The following is a 14,086-nucleotide window of genomic DNA, read 5'->3' as shown; positions in this document are numbered from 1 at the left end:
GGGAGTCTCGATGGGGTTAAGCGAAAGCGGGCTCCGGGAAGCAGAAACTCCCAACTGTCATGCCCCCACCACTCCAACAGCAGACCTAACGCCACCCTCTACTCTTACACCGCCTGCCGCTGTGCCCCGCCGAGAAACCGCATCTGGCTCGGCCCCTCCGCAGCTCCTCCTCCGGGGCGGCGCGGGCAGGCTGGGCCCGGGCCCCGCCGCCTGTCGCCCCTGCGCGACCATGGCGAGCCTGCTGCAGCAGCGGGCCGCCGCCACCCGCCGCCTCCTCCTTTTCTTGTCCCTGCGGCCGCCAGGCTTGGCGGCAGCTCGGCAGCGCACCAGCTGGGTGCTGCCCGCCTCCCTGGTGCGCTGGGGCGGCCTGGTGGGAGGCCGATGGGTGGAGGCGCCCACCGTTTTCCCCGTGCAGGACCCGGCCAGCGGTGAGGAGTTGGGCCGAGTGGCCGACTGCGGGGCGGCCGAAGCGCGGGAGGCCGTGCGAGCCGCGCACGATGCCGGCGCCGCCTGGGGCCGCCTCCCCGCCAAGGTGAGCGGGCGCGGAACATGGCGTCCGCCGGGGCAGCGAGGGAGCTCCGGGCAGAGCGCGGCTTCCAACGCCGCCCGGGGCGGCAGGCGGCCGCGGCGGGAGGTCCGGGGCAGCGGGGTCAGCCGTTCCCAGGCGGGCTGTGGGTCTCTCCCAGGGGCTGCCCGGGGCTTCGCTTACCCCTCGGAGAAGCTCGTCTCTGCCGGCGGCAGCCACGACAGCCTTCTCTCTCCCCAGGAGAGGAGCGTGCGCCTCCGCCGATGGTACGAGCTGATGATAGAAAACAAGGACGAGCTGGCGAGGATCATCACGGCCGAGAACGTGAGTAGGGCAGCAGGGCCGGCTGCCCCTCTGACCGTGGGCGCTGCGCCATGCGCGCATTCAACCTCCCTGGAAACGTAACACGGGTGCCGGCACTGAAATAAAGTATAAACTGATGCTAACACTGGAGTGAAACAAAACGGGCAGGCGTCAAAACACCCTGTATGCATTTCATCGGTTAGCCACCCTAATACTTCATGAGGGTGAGCCGACCAGACACATTGTGTGCATTCACATCGCTTGATTAAGTCAATGGATAGTCTCTTACTTCAATGAGAATAGTACCTAACAATCCAGCAGGAATCAGACCCATGTTTTGCTTCATGGTATAGAAAAGCATACATCAACCTAAACCACGGTGTTCATGGCAGAAATGTGCTTTTTCGGTTTCCTTGACTTTGAAAATTTGCAGTGTTATTAAAGCAAGTCTTCAAGTTTAATTCACTCAGTGTGCTTTGGGTTGCATTGCAGAGCAGTCTTACCAGTTGGCAGACTTTTGGGTGAAACCGTGGTGGGAGATACTTCAGTAGCTCCTCTGTGGTGTCCCAGCTGCGAATGGGCGTTCAGTCCACAGGATCAGACCTGGAGGTAGTCCAAAGTAATACCCCCCCAAACAAATGGCCCTGGCATAAACCTGTAATTGTTGTGCCATGATCTTCATCTTCCTAGGAATGCTAGTAGCAGCTAACTGCTAAGTTTGTAATAGAAGACATGCAACATTTGGTGTTCTACCTCCTTGTCTTGGGCAGGTGTGCTGGGTTCAGCCATAGCAGTAATTTTTCTCCTTGGTAGCTGGTGCAGAATCCAGGCACAGCATACAAAATGTTATCTCTACAATGACTGTATTGAAGCCACACAATTACTTCTGCTGCAATCATACAGTCCTTTTTGGAGATTGCAGTGTACATGATAGGGGATTATAAAGTACTCTGAAAAAGAACAGAAACTGATTTCAGATTCAGTTGACTTGAATTTTTTTGTATTACTTCAATCTGCTGCTTACAGTGTTTCTTTCATTGATCTAATCAAAGGGGAAGCCTCTGAAGGAAGCACAGGGTGAAATCCTGTATTCTGCCTCATTTCTGGAGTGGTTTGCAGAGGAAGCTCGCCGGGTTTATGGTGATATCATTCCAGCGTCTGCAAAAGACAGAAGAATCCTGGTGCTGAAACAGCCTGTAGGAGTGGCAGCCATCATAACCCCAGTAAGCATAGCTGGCGTTTTGAAATCATGGGAAGGTTTTAAGCTCAGCCTGCAGAATGCGGCTGTGGCTGACCGGTGGCTCTTCCAGTCCTCGCAAACACCCATTAGGTTTCATTTGTGCCCTGTACTTGCTGCTTCCTGGATTGGCAGTACTTCTCTGTAATGTTCACTTAGGACAATGCACATCTGCTGGATTACAGGAAAAGTTAGCTATTTCTGCAAAAACAGAGGCAAAATTTCCCCAAGTTTGATTGTACTTTTTTCTCTCATCCTAGTGGAATTTCCCCAGCGCTATGATTACCCGGAAGGTTGGCGCAGCTCTGGCAGCTGGCTGTACAGTAGTAGTGAAACCTGCAGAGGACACACCGTTATCAGCATTAGCTCTTGGGGAGGTGAGCTTTTATGCTAAGCTTTACCTTAGCAGTGGACTGAAGCTGTAAATGGGGAGTGAAGATGGGCTTTGAAGATGCCTCTGGCCAGCTTCATACATGAAGAAAGGGCAAGTTGGCTTGATCCAGAGATTTAGTTTAGTAAGAATCTTTTAAAGTTGCTCTAATATGGTCTAGAGCCTCAAAGAGGACCTGGCCATTTAGCAAAGAAAAACATCTATCTTTGGTTACTCTGACAGCCAGCTTAAACTGTAGTGAGGCTGCTTTCTTGACAGCCGTGGCATCTGTTACTTGTGCTGTGGACTTTCAGTTTGCATTGACTTACAGACTGGTTTGTTTGAAATGGTAAACATTAGTGACTATTTCTTGTGCAAAATGCACTGATAATGCAAATTCTGTGTTTCTTTTGTTGCAGCTTGCAAACCAAGCTGGAATTCCAGCAGGAGTGTATAATGTTGTTCCTTGTTCCAGACAACAGACATCAGCTGTAGGGGAAGTCCTGTGCACTGATCCATTGGTAGCCAAAATATCTTTTACTGGCTCTACAGCGACAGGAAAGGTACATAAGTGCACAGAATATCCTTGAAGAGTATTATGGTGGTTATGCTGGAAAGGTTGGGGGGAAGTGTGTGTCTTTATACAGAGATGTCTTTTCTGGCTGTTGTATACAGATTGTTCAAATAATTGTGTACTTCTTGAGATACTGCCTATTTACTTTAGTATCAGTACTTCACAGAAGGATGCCTGTGTGCAAGGTCTGGATAACTGCCTTTATTAAATTATAAACAGTTCTGTACAAGATGCTATTTTTTCATATCATAGGGTGACAGCATACTAGTAAGAACACTGAAATAGATTTTCAAAGGTATTGTTCAGGAACAGCTTCTGCAGTTGAGAGGGAGTATTAGAGAAGTGAGGCCCTTGAATCTCACCTGTCAACCTTAGTCAAGAAGCCATAACCACCATCTCTAATGACATAAGCTTTACAACTGTAGAGTGTGGCTGTAAGATGGTGGGATTGTATGGGATGGTTGTACGCAGAATGAAAAAGTCTGGTATCGAGGAAAATCTTAACACCAAGTTCTGTCAGATCTTGGAAGAATTTTGTAAGAGCAGTCAAGATTTTTGTTATCCAAAAAGAATGAGAAAACAACAATGACAATACTAGTGTACAAAAGCCTGACTTGAACTAAAGTTGACGAAAATCCTTCTCTCCAGTATTTCCTGGCCAGAATTCAATCTCTGAAGATTTTAATGAAGGAAATTAGTCCTTGTTTTTGTCACAGCAGAAAACAGATGGTCTAGCATTACAGAGAAGATGCAGATTAATTCCCTGCCACAGTTAGTTTTTCACTGCTTTTCATCTCTTGATTCCACAGTTCACATCTGGTAGAGGTACAGATTTCTGTGTCTCCTCTGTTGCCTACAGATACTGCTGAAACATGCAGCTGGCACAGTGAAGCGAGTTTCCATGGAGCTTGGAGGACATGCTCCCTTCATAGTGTTTGACAGCGCCAATGTAGATCGTGCTGTTGCAGGAGCCCTTGCTTCCAAGTATAGAAACTCGGGGCAGGTAAGACTAATCTTTTTGCCCTTGTTTATGGGAAGTGAAGAGTTGTACTTATAGTTTAAGCTGTAAACAAGGTATTTGATGTAAAAGGAAAGCATAGAACGCTTCACAATGAAGAGTCACACGTGGCTTTGAGCACTTAAGCCAGTTATCAGCAAGGCTGACAGTTTTGTCACTAAGAAGGAAGATCTCTAGAACCTCTTGCAAGAGTGTGAAAAGTGATAAGGCATTTTGTCAGCATTTTGTTGTTGGCAATAAATTAATTACACCACAATTAATTAATTGTGGTCAAACACAGACTGGATAAGATCTAACATGAAAGACACCTCTGCTGCTACATAGAAGGATCAAGTAGTTGTTACTTTTAAGACTGTAGCAACCAAAGCAGATGCAGTCAGAGCAGAGTGGTAGCACAAATGAATAGGCCACTGAAAACACTTAGAAACAAATTCCATGAAGAAAGCAAACTCGATCAGTGAAGGAGTTAGAAAAAAAGACCTCACCCAACCAACTGTGATTTGAGGTTCTGCTGCTCAGTCCAGCACTGCTAATTAGAATCTTGCAGTCTTGAAGAATCTTGCAGATTCTGGAACTTTTTTCATCCATGAGCAGAACTCACAAAATCTCAAGTGACTTACATTTTCACACACATGTTGATAGCTTGTTGAAGTTGTATTCCTAAAGTGGGAGGAGTGATGAAAGAAATGGCAAAGCTGAGTAGCAGTTTAGGATGACGGAGAAGAGGTAGAGGATGGACCACTGTAGTAAGCTGAAGACGTGGCATGAAGGACAGCATTAATTGATAGACTAAATACAAGATAAACTACTGGTTTTCATGTTTGCTTTCAGACCTGTGTTTGCACAAACCGTTTCCTGGTCCAAAAGGGAATCCATAACAAATTTGTGGAAAAGTTTGCTAAAGCCATAGAGAGAGAACTACATGTTGGAAGTGGATTTGATGAAAATACTACCCAAGGGCCATTAATTAATGAAAAAGCAGTGGAGAAGGTATAAATTATTTCATTTTTCACATCTGAATTTCCTTTCTATTATCTATAAAGTAAGTTGAGATTTATATTTCACTTTTTTCATGCTTGTTTTGTTAGAATGTATTTGCAGTGTAGCCGAAAGTGAGTTCTGTCCTCCAAGAGAGCGTATACCTGTAGACAAAACAGATGTGGCCACTTAACATATCACTCCCTTATTTCTGTTAAGGGAAAAAAAGATTTCTCCTTTAGAAGAAACTAATTCGTCCTGATTACTTCCTAGCTGTTCTCAAGAACTTTTACTGAAATTGTATACAGTGTGAGAGTGTGAATGTGAAAAGCTGAATCTTTGATATCCATGAAACTAGGATCATGCTCATAATTTATCCCTCAGAAATTATGTCGGACTCAGAGAAATAAACGTTCAGGAGAAATTTTGAGTAATACTGCAAACGGTCTTCTGCAAAGTATAAACTTCTCCTCAAAATCTTTAATACTAGAGAGTATTACTTCTTCAGTGGGAAATACACTGTTGTACATGCCCAGATGCTGACTTCGAGATTTCTGTTTTGCATACTCAGGTAGAGAGACACATTAATGATGCAGTTTCTCAAGGAGCATCTATTGTGACTGGAGGGAAACGGCACAGCTTGGGGAAGAATTTCTTTGAGCCAACATTACTTAGTAATGTTACAACAAAAATGCTTTGTACCCAAGAGGAGACATTTGGCCCTTTAGCACCAGTTATCAAGTAAGATTATTAATTTTCCAGGTTAAAAATAGCAATTAAAATATGAATTATTATTTTAAATAAATAAGGTTTGAACAACAGTTTACCGACAGGTATTTTTTACAGTCACACAGGTCTTGTAAGACTGGGGTACACATATGGAAACTTACTTTGGATGTGTAGTTCGTTTCTTGCTCTTGACCCAATTTTAGCATCTCTTTAGCAAGTTTTTGAGGATTATTTACTTTTAAATTGTATCAGCAGTTAAACAAAGGTACATACAGCAATACCTTCATTAACTTCATGATTTGTGGTAGGAAGTAGGAGGCAGGACTTTGCAGATTGTCATGTGACTTGCTAGTCCTAAATTCTTTCTGATGCAGGATCACGTGGAGCTCTCTTTCTCTCCTAAAACCTTTCCTGCCTACATCCAGAGCAATTGGATGTGATGGAAGAACATATGGTTCTCTCTGATAGTTACGAGTGCTTGTGTGGTTGGTGGGCTGCCCTCTGTGAAGTAAATGTTTTAGCTATTAGTATCTAGCACAGATAAAGGCAACCCTACTTACCTGCAATTTAAATGAAGAGAGGTGGTAGAAACTCCTTCGCTGCTTCGAAGTGACAATTAGATGTTTAAAATACACTTTAGGAAAAATCCTGTACCTTGACCTTGTATTTGGTAAGGCTGCTGCTTGGGAGTCAGCAAGATGGTAGATGAACTGCAGACCTCATTTGTGGTTTTTCTCTCTTTATATTGACAGATTTGATACTGAAGAAGAAGCTATTGCCATAGCAAACGCAGCTAATGTGGGTTTAGCAGGTATGCCTCTGTCAGATGTGCGTTTCTGTAATTTTATGAACTTTAGTGTCACTGAATGATGCTTTCAGATGTTAAGAAGTCTCTTTTTCAGAGTCTTCTCCAACTCTTCTTCCTGGTTTTCATTTTCATTCCTGTATCTCTGTGTGGCAGGATATTTCTACTCCCAGGATCCAGCTCAGATCTGGAGGGTTGCGGAACAGCTGGAAGTTGGAATGGTTGGTGTTAACGAAGGCATAATCTCATCAGTGGAGAGTCCTTTCGGTGGGGTAAAACAGTCTGGCTTAGGGCGAGAAGGCTCAAAATATGGCATTGATGAATATTTAGAAATAAAGTATGTCTGCATTGGAGGCTTATAAAAATCTTCAAAAAGCACAATCCCAACAGTTTGGAAAAGAGTGCTGTAGTTTTAATAAGCTTCTTGAACCAGATACGTGTATGAATGCAACTTCTACCTTCCTTGAAACTAAGCAACCCTGTTCCGTATGTGTAGAGATATTGACAGTATTCTGTGCTGCCGTATGTTTTCACATGCTCTTTATTTATACATTGGTTTTCAGTAATGTGATTACAGTGTCTGTAATTTTCAGCAAGGAGTAGGGAAGAATGCACATACATTATTCTTTGATTACCCCTGTGTGACTGGGAAGACTTGGGAGACTTGTGCATAATGAAAACAGAGCAAAACCTATGGCAAGGAGAAACTAGACGACCATTTTCTACTGCCTCTAATGTTTCAGTGATGATGTTGGAGGCTTTGGGGAGGACAGTCTCCCTTCAGAATTTTGTGTACATACTTGTCTTTTCTAACGTGGTTATAGGACCTGCTTTTAGAGACAGGTGTGCCTTTTGTTTGGGTTTGTTTTTTTTTTTTTAATTGTGAGAGAATCTGATGCTTATGAAGGGTGAAGAATTGATTTTAGCTCCAGATAGGCATCCACACAGGTGAACAGACACCTTTTTCAGTGCATGTTAATGCTAGTTGCAAAGCTGCCAGCTGTTCAGCTTTGGGCTTTTGAGCAAAGAGCTGTAATTTGTGCCTAACAGTTTGCACACACCTGGGATCAAATACAACTTTTGTTTGACGTTTGTGAACCCCTGCAGCCCTGAGAACAGGACAGTCGAGGAGGGACAAGGAGTTGCTGGCTTTGTGCATAGCAGGAGGAAGATGGGGTGCTTACTTGCAGGAATAACTTACATAATTGTGACACTATAAGGGCTGTGTGAAGGAAGCACAAGTGGTGACATGATGATACGGGTAGACTCCCTTCCATGATAAGAATGTGACTATCCTTGGGTAGAAGTAGTATTACTGATGTAAGTGTTCCTCAGCATCTAAAGCAACATTACTCACCACCTCCAAAGAACATGAGCACATAAATGGTTCTGTTCCTATGGACTTTGTGCCTTGAATTGGGTGTGTGGTTACACAGGTGAATGTCCATTAGGGAGGAAGGCTTAAAAACCTTTAAACCTGGCTAACTTGTGGGCTAATAAAGATTTAAGTAGAAGTGATTAAAGGTGAGATTTCTATGCATCACCTTACCACTTTGTCATCTTCAAAAGATGATGCAAAGCTTCCTTAATATGAAACAAACAATGCTGTTTAAACTTTATTTTTCATGGAAGTCAAAAGAAGCACTTGAAAAATGAGCAGTGTTAATTTGGCAAATAAATCAGCACTGCAGAAGCTACAGGGAGTAAATTTTGTTTCCTGTGTTGGTTAAATTTATTTAATGGGGTTAATCCATTAATTATTAAAAATAAAGGAAAGAAGGCAGCTGAACTCTTCTTTCTCTACATTAATGAATGTACCTTATGAAATGGGTTATTTTGTCCAATCAGGCAAGGAGGCACCAGGTAACAAGACTTGGGTAAGGTGGAAGGCAAGCCACGACTGAGTTTCACAGGGTTTTTTTTTTAAAGCGCACATAAGGTGGCATTGACTGCTACTGATTATTTCCTAAGTATTTTTATGGTTACATTTGTGTAACGCTTGAGACCCGGTGGGTCTGAAGCACGTTGTCTGTCAGTAGTGTTTGTGCATCGTGCCAACGATGGTGGTGGTTAAAGGACACTTAACTGCCCTTCTGGTAATTTCCAATGCACCAAAAAAAGCACACTTAAGATAGTGAATTGCACAGACTTAAAATATGTCTGCCTGTGAACTGCAGTGTAAGATAAAAATTAAGGTTATTTCATTGATTGCTCTATGACAGTGCAGTCATAAATGTGGGTCTACTTGTTGGGACGGTGCAGTTGGAGGATACACTCTAACCCACTGCTCTCTTCATTGCAAAGTTACTGGTCTGATGCATTGGTACATTTATAAACTTGATGTCTTTTCAGAGAATAGCACTGTTAATGAGTAAATGTTTACTTTTTTCCTAGCAAATAATACCTTTTACTATGCCTGATAACAAGCACAAACCAGAATTAAAGATAAGGTATGTAATAAACTTTAAAAATACCTTTGGCTGGATTGGATTGTGGTTGTATTCTAGCATAGTATCCATCTGTCAGCAAGGTCTACATCAGTTAAGCACAGAATAAACTTGTCTTCATAACAAAAGCTGTGATTCTTCAACAAAACGTATACTTGAATTCTCACACTTCAGTTATGTTGATTACACTTGTGATAGTTTAGCAATTTCTGGGTATTAAAACTGTGATGGAAAAATATTTTCTGTTAATAAATAACTTCAGTAAAAGTATTGGACTGTGTGGTTTTATTACCTTATTCAATGCTGAAATGACAAACTGACAGCAGCCACATTAAGTTCAGTTTCTCATATTGGCAGATTTTTTTTGTTCTGCCGGCTTCAGCACTGGAAAAAGACACCTCTTTGCATCCACATGTTCACAGAATGGTTTGGGTTGAGGTGTAAGATTTTGTTACCTTTATTACAGTCCCTTGAATCTAAATCAAATAGATGGCACTACTTTGACATACTAATATGCCATCAGTCATTTTGTATGACAGTTTTTTATGCTAAATCACACATTTTACCACAAGATAAAGGCTTTGTGGATCAGAGTGCCTACCCCTGCCTTCATGATATGATTACTTGCATAATTATTTCATTTCTTAATATTTAAAATAGATTTTTGGGAGCTGTGCTATTTCCATTCAGTTAATATGGTTCTAAAGCCTCAGAAACCATCTTCTGGTTTCTGACCTCACTTAGTCAATTTCCATTTTATTACCCTTTAAACAGCTGTTGTTTGACCCCCAGTCCTCTTTGTATAAAACTTTTTAAGAAGCTATACTTGCCTGTTCTACTAGATACTACGATTTTTAATTTAAATAGGCGAAAATCTCCAGCTACTGCATAAACGTTTTTTGGCATGTCACTGGGTAATTCTTGTCTATTTGTATCCTAAGCTGTCAAAGTGCCAGTGAGGGAGGCTTTTGATGCTAATAACACTAACCCAATACCAGTGAAGATAGACAGTAAGTCTTACTGAGAAGTATGTCAACATCTAGTACTTAATTTTGTTTGCAGTAGCTGGCAGCTTGCACTGTTATCTCGTCACCAAGACCAAGGAAATGTTTTAACAGGCTACTGTTCTTGCGGCCTATCCATTTCCCAGACACGGGCATTTCTAGACATCTTTTATGCTTTCATAATTAACTCACAACATAAACAGCAGTTTAAATGGTTTTCACAGAGTAAAATAGTTTTTACTTTTCTAAATCAATCAGACACATGCTGGGAGTTGGTCAATCCTGTAAGTAAAAGAAGCTCCATCCTTTCACTTGGCATTGAAGTTACTGTCTCACTGTAACTGGCAGAGTCATAACCATAACTGGTTATGCCCTTTGTTCTAGCCCTACTGCTTACGGAAGGATTGGGCCATCTTAAAGGAGAAGGTTTAAGTATGGTCTTCAGAAGTTCCAAGTTAAATCTTAATGTTTGCTTAAAGTGTTTTCAATGTCAAAACTCTTTGCCTAGGGCCTTCCAAGACATGAGAAGTTGGTGGTTTATTCACTTTATCAATGAATGCTGAAGCTACTTAGCACAACTGGCTTAAGTTTTTTAGGAATCACTAATTACCTTCTGCTGCACAAGCCCAGAAGCTTGCATCAACCTACTTAGAGAGGAGGGGGAAGGCCACTGCTTGACTGAAGTGGATAATGCAGGGCAAAACAGACAGATTTGCCATTTGTCAATAAAAAATGATGCATTACCTTACCAGCTTATTCAGCAGCCAGTATTCCCTTGTAAGAGTCAGGTATGAACCTAAGAGGCACCATGTAGACTGTGACACCATGTATCCAAATAAACTTCTACTCTTGCTTTCATGGGTATGTTTGTCCTTACAGAAAGACACTTGTATCTCATAGTACCTTTTATTACAATTTAGCACAAACTTCATACACACTGATGCATGGATTTTTCTTTTCCAGGTCTGAAACAGGCAGCATAACCTACCCCTAGCTAACAGCAGTGATTATACTCACAAATACTCAAGTACTGTATTTGCTACAGAATAAGCCACAAAACTTGCAAAATAACCACACCTGGCATGGCAGCTGGTGAATATTTACACACAGCCAATTAAACCAAGTTAAGGACAAGCACCACATGAAAACTCCTACTGTAAACTACAGTAATTTTTTTCTGCTCTCTAATGTACTGACTTATGTTACCTGTCTGAAAAAAAGACACTGGTTTGCTTTTGCCAGTAGAAAGGAACATAAAAGCACTCCTTTTATGTTTAAATACAGACACAAGCTATGGTATACAACTTATCTCTATTAGCCCGATTTGAGCGTCAAGTCCAATGCAGAAGACTATGTCTAAAAGAGTACCTGACAAGTTCCTAGAATGAAAGACAAAACTTTATTAATAGTTACATAAATGCAGTAATTTCAGCTCAGAAATGGTTCCAGTTACAATACATTATTATTTGCAATAAATAGGATCTTCTAGAAACAGACTCCTAACATAAATTCTGTAATAGCTCATGCGTCCACCTACAGGGGGAAGCACTTCCATACAGACAAACTACTGACGCATAGCTCATCTGCACTCGATTTGTAGCCTGTGCAAAAGGAAAAAAAAATTACTTGCCTTTTCTTCCTTTTTTTGAAGGGTATTTCTAAGCTTTAGGGTTTAATCCCTTGCCTTGGGGAGTTCGGGACCTAAAAGTTATATGAAATGGGTTCTCCTTTGCTGCAGAAGTACAGGATTTGTATTCTAGTTAGTGATCAATGAGAAGCAGTAGATAAGATTAAGAAATTAATTGACCTCACTATCCCATTTCCCTTCTTCTAGAAGAAAGGTTACCTTTCTCAAACCTCATAAATAGCTCAGAAGACTAAAGTAGCTGTTGCTTTATTACCACCGCCTGAAAGCTCCAGCTGACTGCGGCCCATTATTAGTATATTGAGGGGCAAAACTAGTTTCCCTTAGGCTTAGAACAGGAACAGGAAATATGCCTAAGCACTCAAGTTATTTCAAGAACATTAGAACTGTCTAAGGAAATTCAAATTCAGCATAGAAAACACATGTGCTCACTCTCACTCTGAGCGGAGCACACACCCTAAATTCCTTGAATGTGTATGCACTTCTGTTTGCCCACAAGAGACCAAGAAAGAAAAGGAAAATTAGCATCATAAGAATAGCATCATAAGAAAACAGCTGACAGCACAAGTGCTCAAACAGTACCTGTATCTGATGCATCTGACAGAAGGACACTAAGACTGTTTATTTAAAGGACACAGCTGCAAAAGTGTTATTATTACACATGAAGCGAGAACAATCTTTTTCTTTCCCTCCCCAAATTAGCAACATGTAAATTAGACTGTTCACATTTTGCTGAATTTCTAAACAATCTGCTCAGTTAACTTGAAAGTTTGAACCACAGACCAGAGAATTTGGATGTGCATCTCGGCAGATTCACCAAGGTAAATTTGTTTTGTACTGTGGAGCATTTTGGTTAAGAAAATTAAAAACACAGGCCTATGACCCATTCCCAGCATGGCAGTTCCACGCTGCATACACACTGCTGAGTACTGAACCTGTTTAATGCCTCAGGCAGTAATGGTAAGGAAATATGTTGCCAATATATATTCCTTAAAATGCAAACAAAGGACAATTCTTTTGCACAGAGGGACAATCTCTGCTTGTGCATGGATCAGCATGTATAAATTGACACAAGATGCAAATGGAAGTCCAGTGCCTACTCCAAGGCTATGAGGCACTTCAAGTATCAACACACTGCCTGCCTTCAAAGAGAGGCAGTATCTTACCAGTTCCAAACTGAATATATTCTTTATTTTCACAGAACTGTAGAATAGTTTGTGTTGGAAAAGACCTTTAATCGAGTCCAACTGTTAACTTAGCACAGCTATGTCCACCACAGTGGACTCTGACCCATATATGACAAGCTATATCTGTTCTCCTCTGCTTTTAAGTGCAAATGAGACTGTTGGGAATATCCAATCCCAATTTCACAAAGAATCTGCCAGCACTCTTTCTGTATATGAAGAAAAACAGTATGTGGAAGTAAACATAAGGACTGAGAACCTGCTTCAAACCCATCATAACCCAAACCAGAATTGGGTGTCAGAACTCCCATCACTGCATTTGCACCTTGACAGCTTGTTTTCCAACCCTTTCACTCCAGCTATGACATGACATATTGCAAGAAAACAACGGTTCTAGAAATAAAAATTATAGGGAATCAAGAAGCAAGGCTTGCTATAATCTCTCCGTGAGTCCTGACAAAATCATGCTTGGCCCAGTGACACAAATATGATATCACAAATTCACAAACACAGAAACTATTATTTTCAACTTCTGTGCGAGTTTCCTATTAAGAGCAAGCCTGATCTTATGTAAGAATCACCTCTCCTTCCAAGGACATGAAAGGATCAAACTAGTAGAATTAGAAGCAGCTCAAAAATAAACTATATTCAACTTTCAAAACATAACTAAAACATTGTTAGCAACCAAGATGTCAAAGCATCATCTAGAGAACAGAATTTAGTAAGCAACTAGGGCCTTGGTTATAGGAAATTGGTTTAATGTTTCTGATTTGTTGAAGCGAGAAATAGCCAAATCATGTGTACTTTCTCATGGCACATGAGCTTACCACCAATCCAAAGATCTGAGCCCCACAGTGTGTTTGTGTGTGAGGAGGAACAGCCCAGGGAATTCTGCAGCATTGAGGAAAGCAGGTTTATGAGTCCTGTTGTTGCTTTACTACAGAATCTGCCTTTAGTTTGTTTTTCTTGAAAGAACAACCTACTAAGCTTCAGCACCAGCTTTAGAAACATAAAATAAACTCAAGAGTACAAGTGACTGACTTCACAAAACTGAAGGATGCTGCTGACTACACTGACATGTCCTAAAAGGTAAGTTTATAGATAAAGGCACACTGGATACAGTATTTAGCAGAAGCATTAATAGCAGCATGGCCAATAAAAAGCTGTGGTTCCTTATGCAACTCTTTTGCTTCAAATCCATGTTTCTGGGAACGTAATTCCTTCTAGGACATTTCTGGAATTTGTACGGAATGGATTAAGCCCAAC

General features: G+C 41.6%; 1 protein-coding gene across 1 annotated transcript; it reads left to right on the top strand.

The window, feature by feature from the left end:
* Positions 1-229: 229 nt before the first annotated feature.
* On the top strand, positions 230-9,257 carry ALDH5A1 (aldehyde dehydrogenase 5 family member A1). The gene is made up of 10 exons (XM_061346383.1): positions 230-532; positions 767-850; positions 1,882-2,052; positions 2,327-2,443; positions 2,856-2,999; positions 3,870-4,013; positions 4,860-5,018; positions 5,578-5,747; positions 6,488-6,546; positions 6,697-9,257. Exons 1-10 carry the CDS (start codon positions 230-232, stop codon positions 6,900-6,902), a joined length of 1,557 nt encoding a protein of 518 aa, XP_061202367.1. The 3' UTR covers positions 6,903-9,257.
* The last annotated feature ends 4,829 nt before the right edge of the window (positions 9,258-14,086 follow it).

The sequence above is a fragment of the Neopsephotus bourkii genome, unplaced genomic scaffold, assembly GCF_033783945.1.
Source record: "Neopsephotus bourkii isolate Nb327-2 ecotype Australia unplaced genomic scaffold, CSIRO-AGI_Nbou_v1 NB_272, whole genome shotgun sequence".
NCBI classification, from domain to species: Eukaryota; Metazoa; Chordata; class Aves; order Psittaciformes; family Psittacidae; genus Neopsephotus; species Neopsephotus bourkii.
This window is presented reverse-complemented; position numbering and strand designations above follow the sequence as displayed.

Coding starts and splice junctions, on each gene's coding strand:
- ALDH5A1 (XM_061346383.1), top strand. CDS start 230: ATGGCGAGCCTGCTGCAGCAGCGGGCCGCCGCCACCCGCCGCCTCCTC. Junction 533..766: donor GGGGCCGCCTCCCCGCCAAG/GTGAGCGGGCGC, acceptor CTCTCTCCCCAG/GAGAGGAGCGTGCGCCTCCG. Junction 2,444..2,855: donor CAGCATTAGCTCTTGGGGAG/GTGAGCTTTTAT, acceptor CTTTTGTTGCAG/CTTGCAAACCAAGCTGGAAT.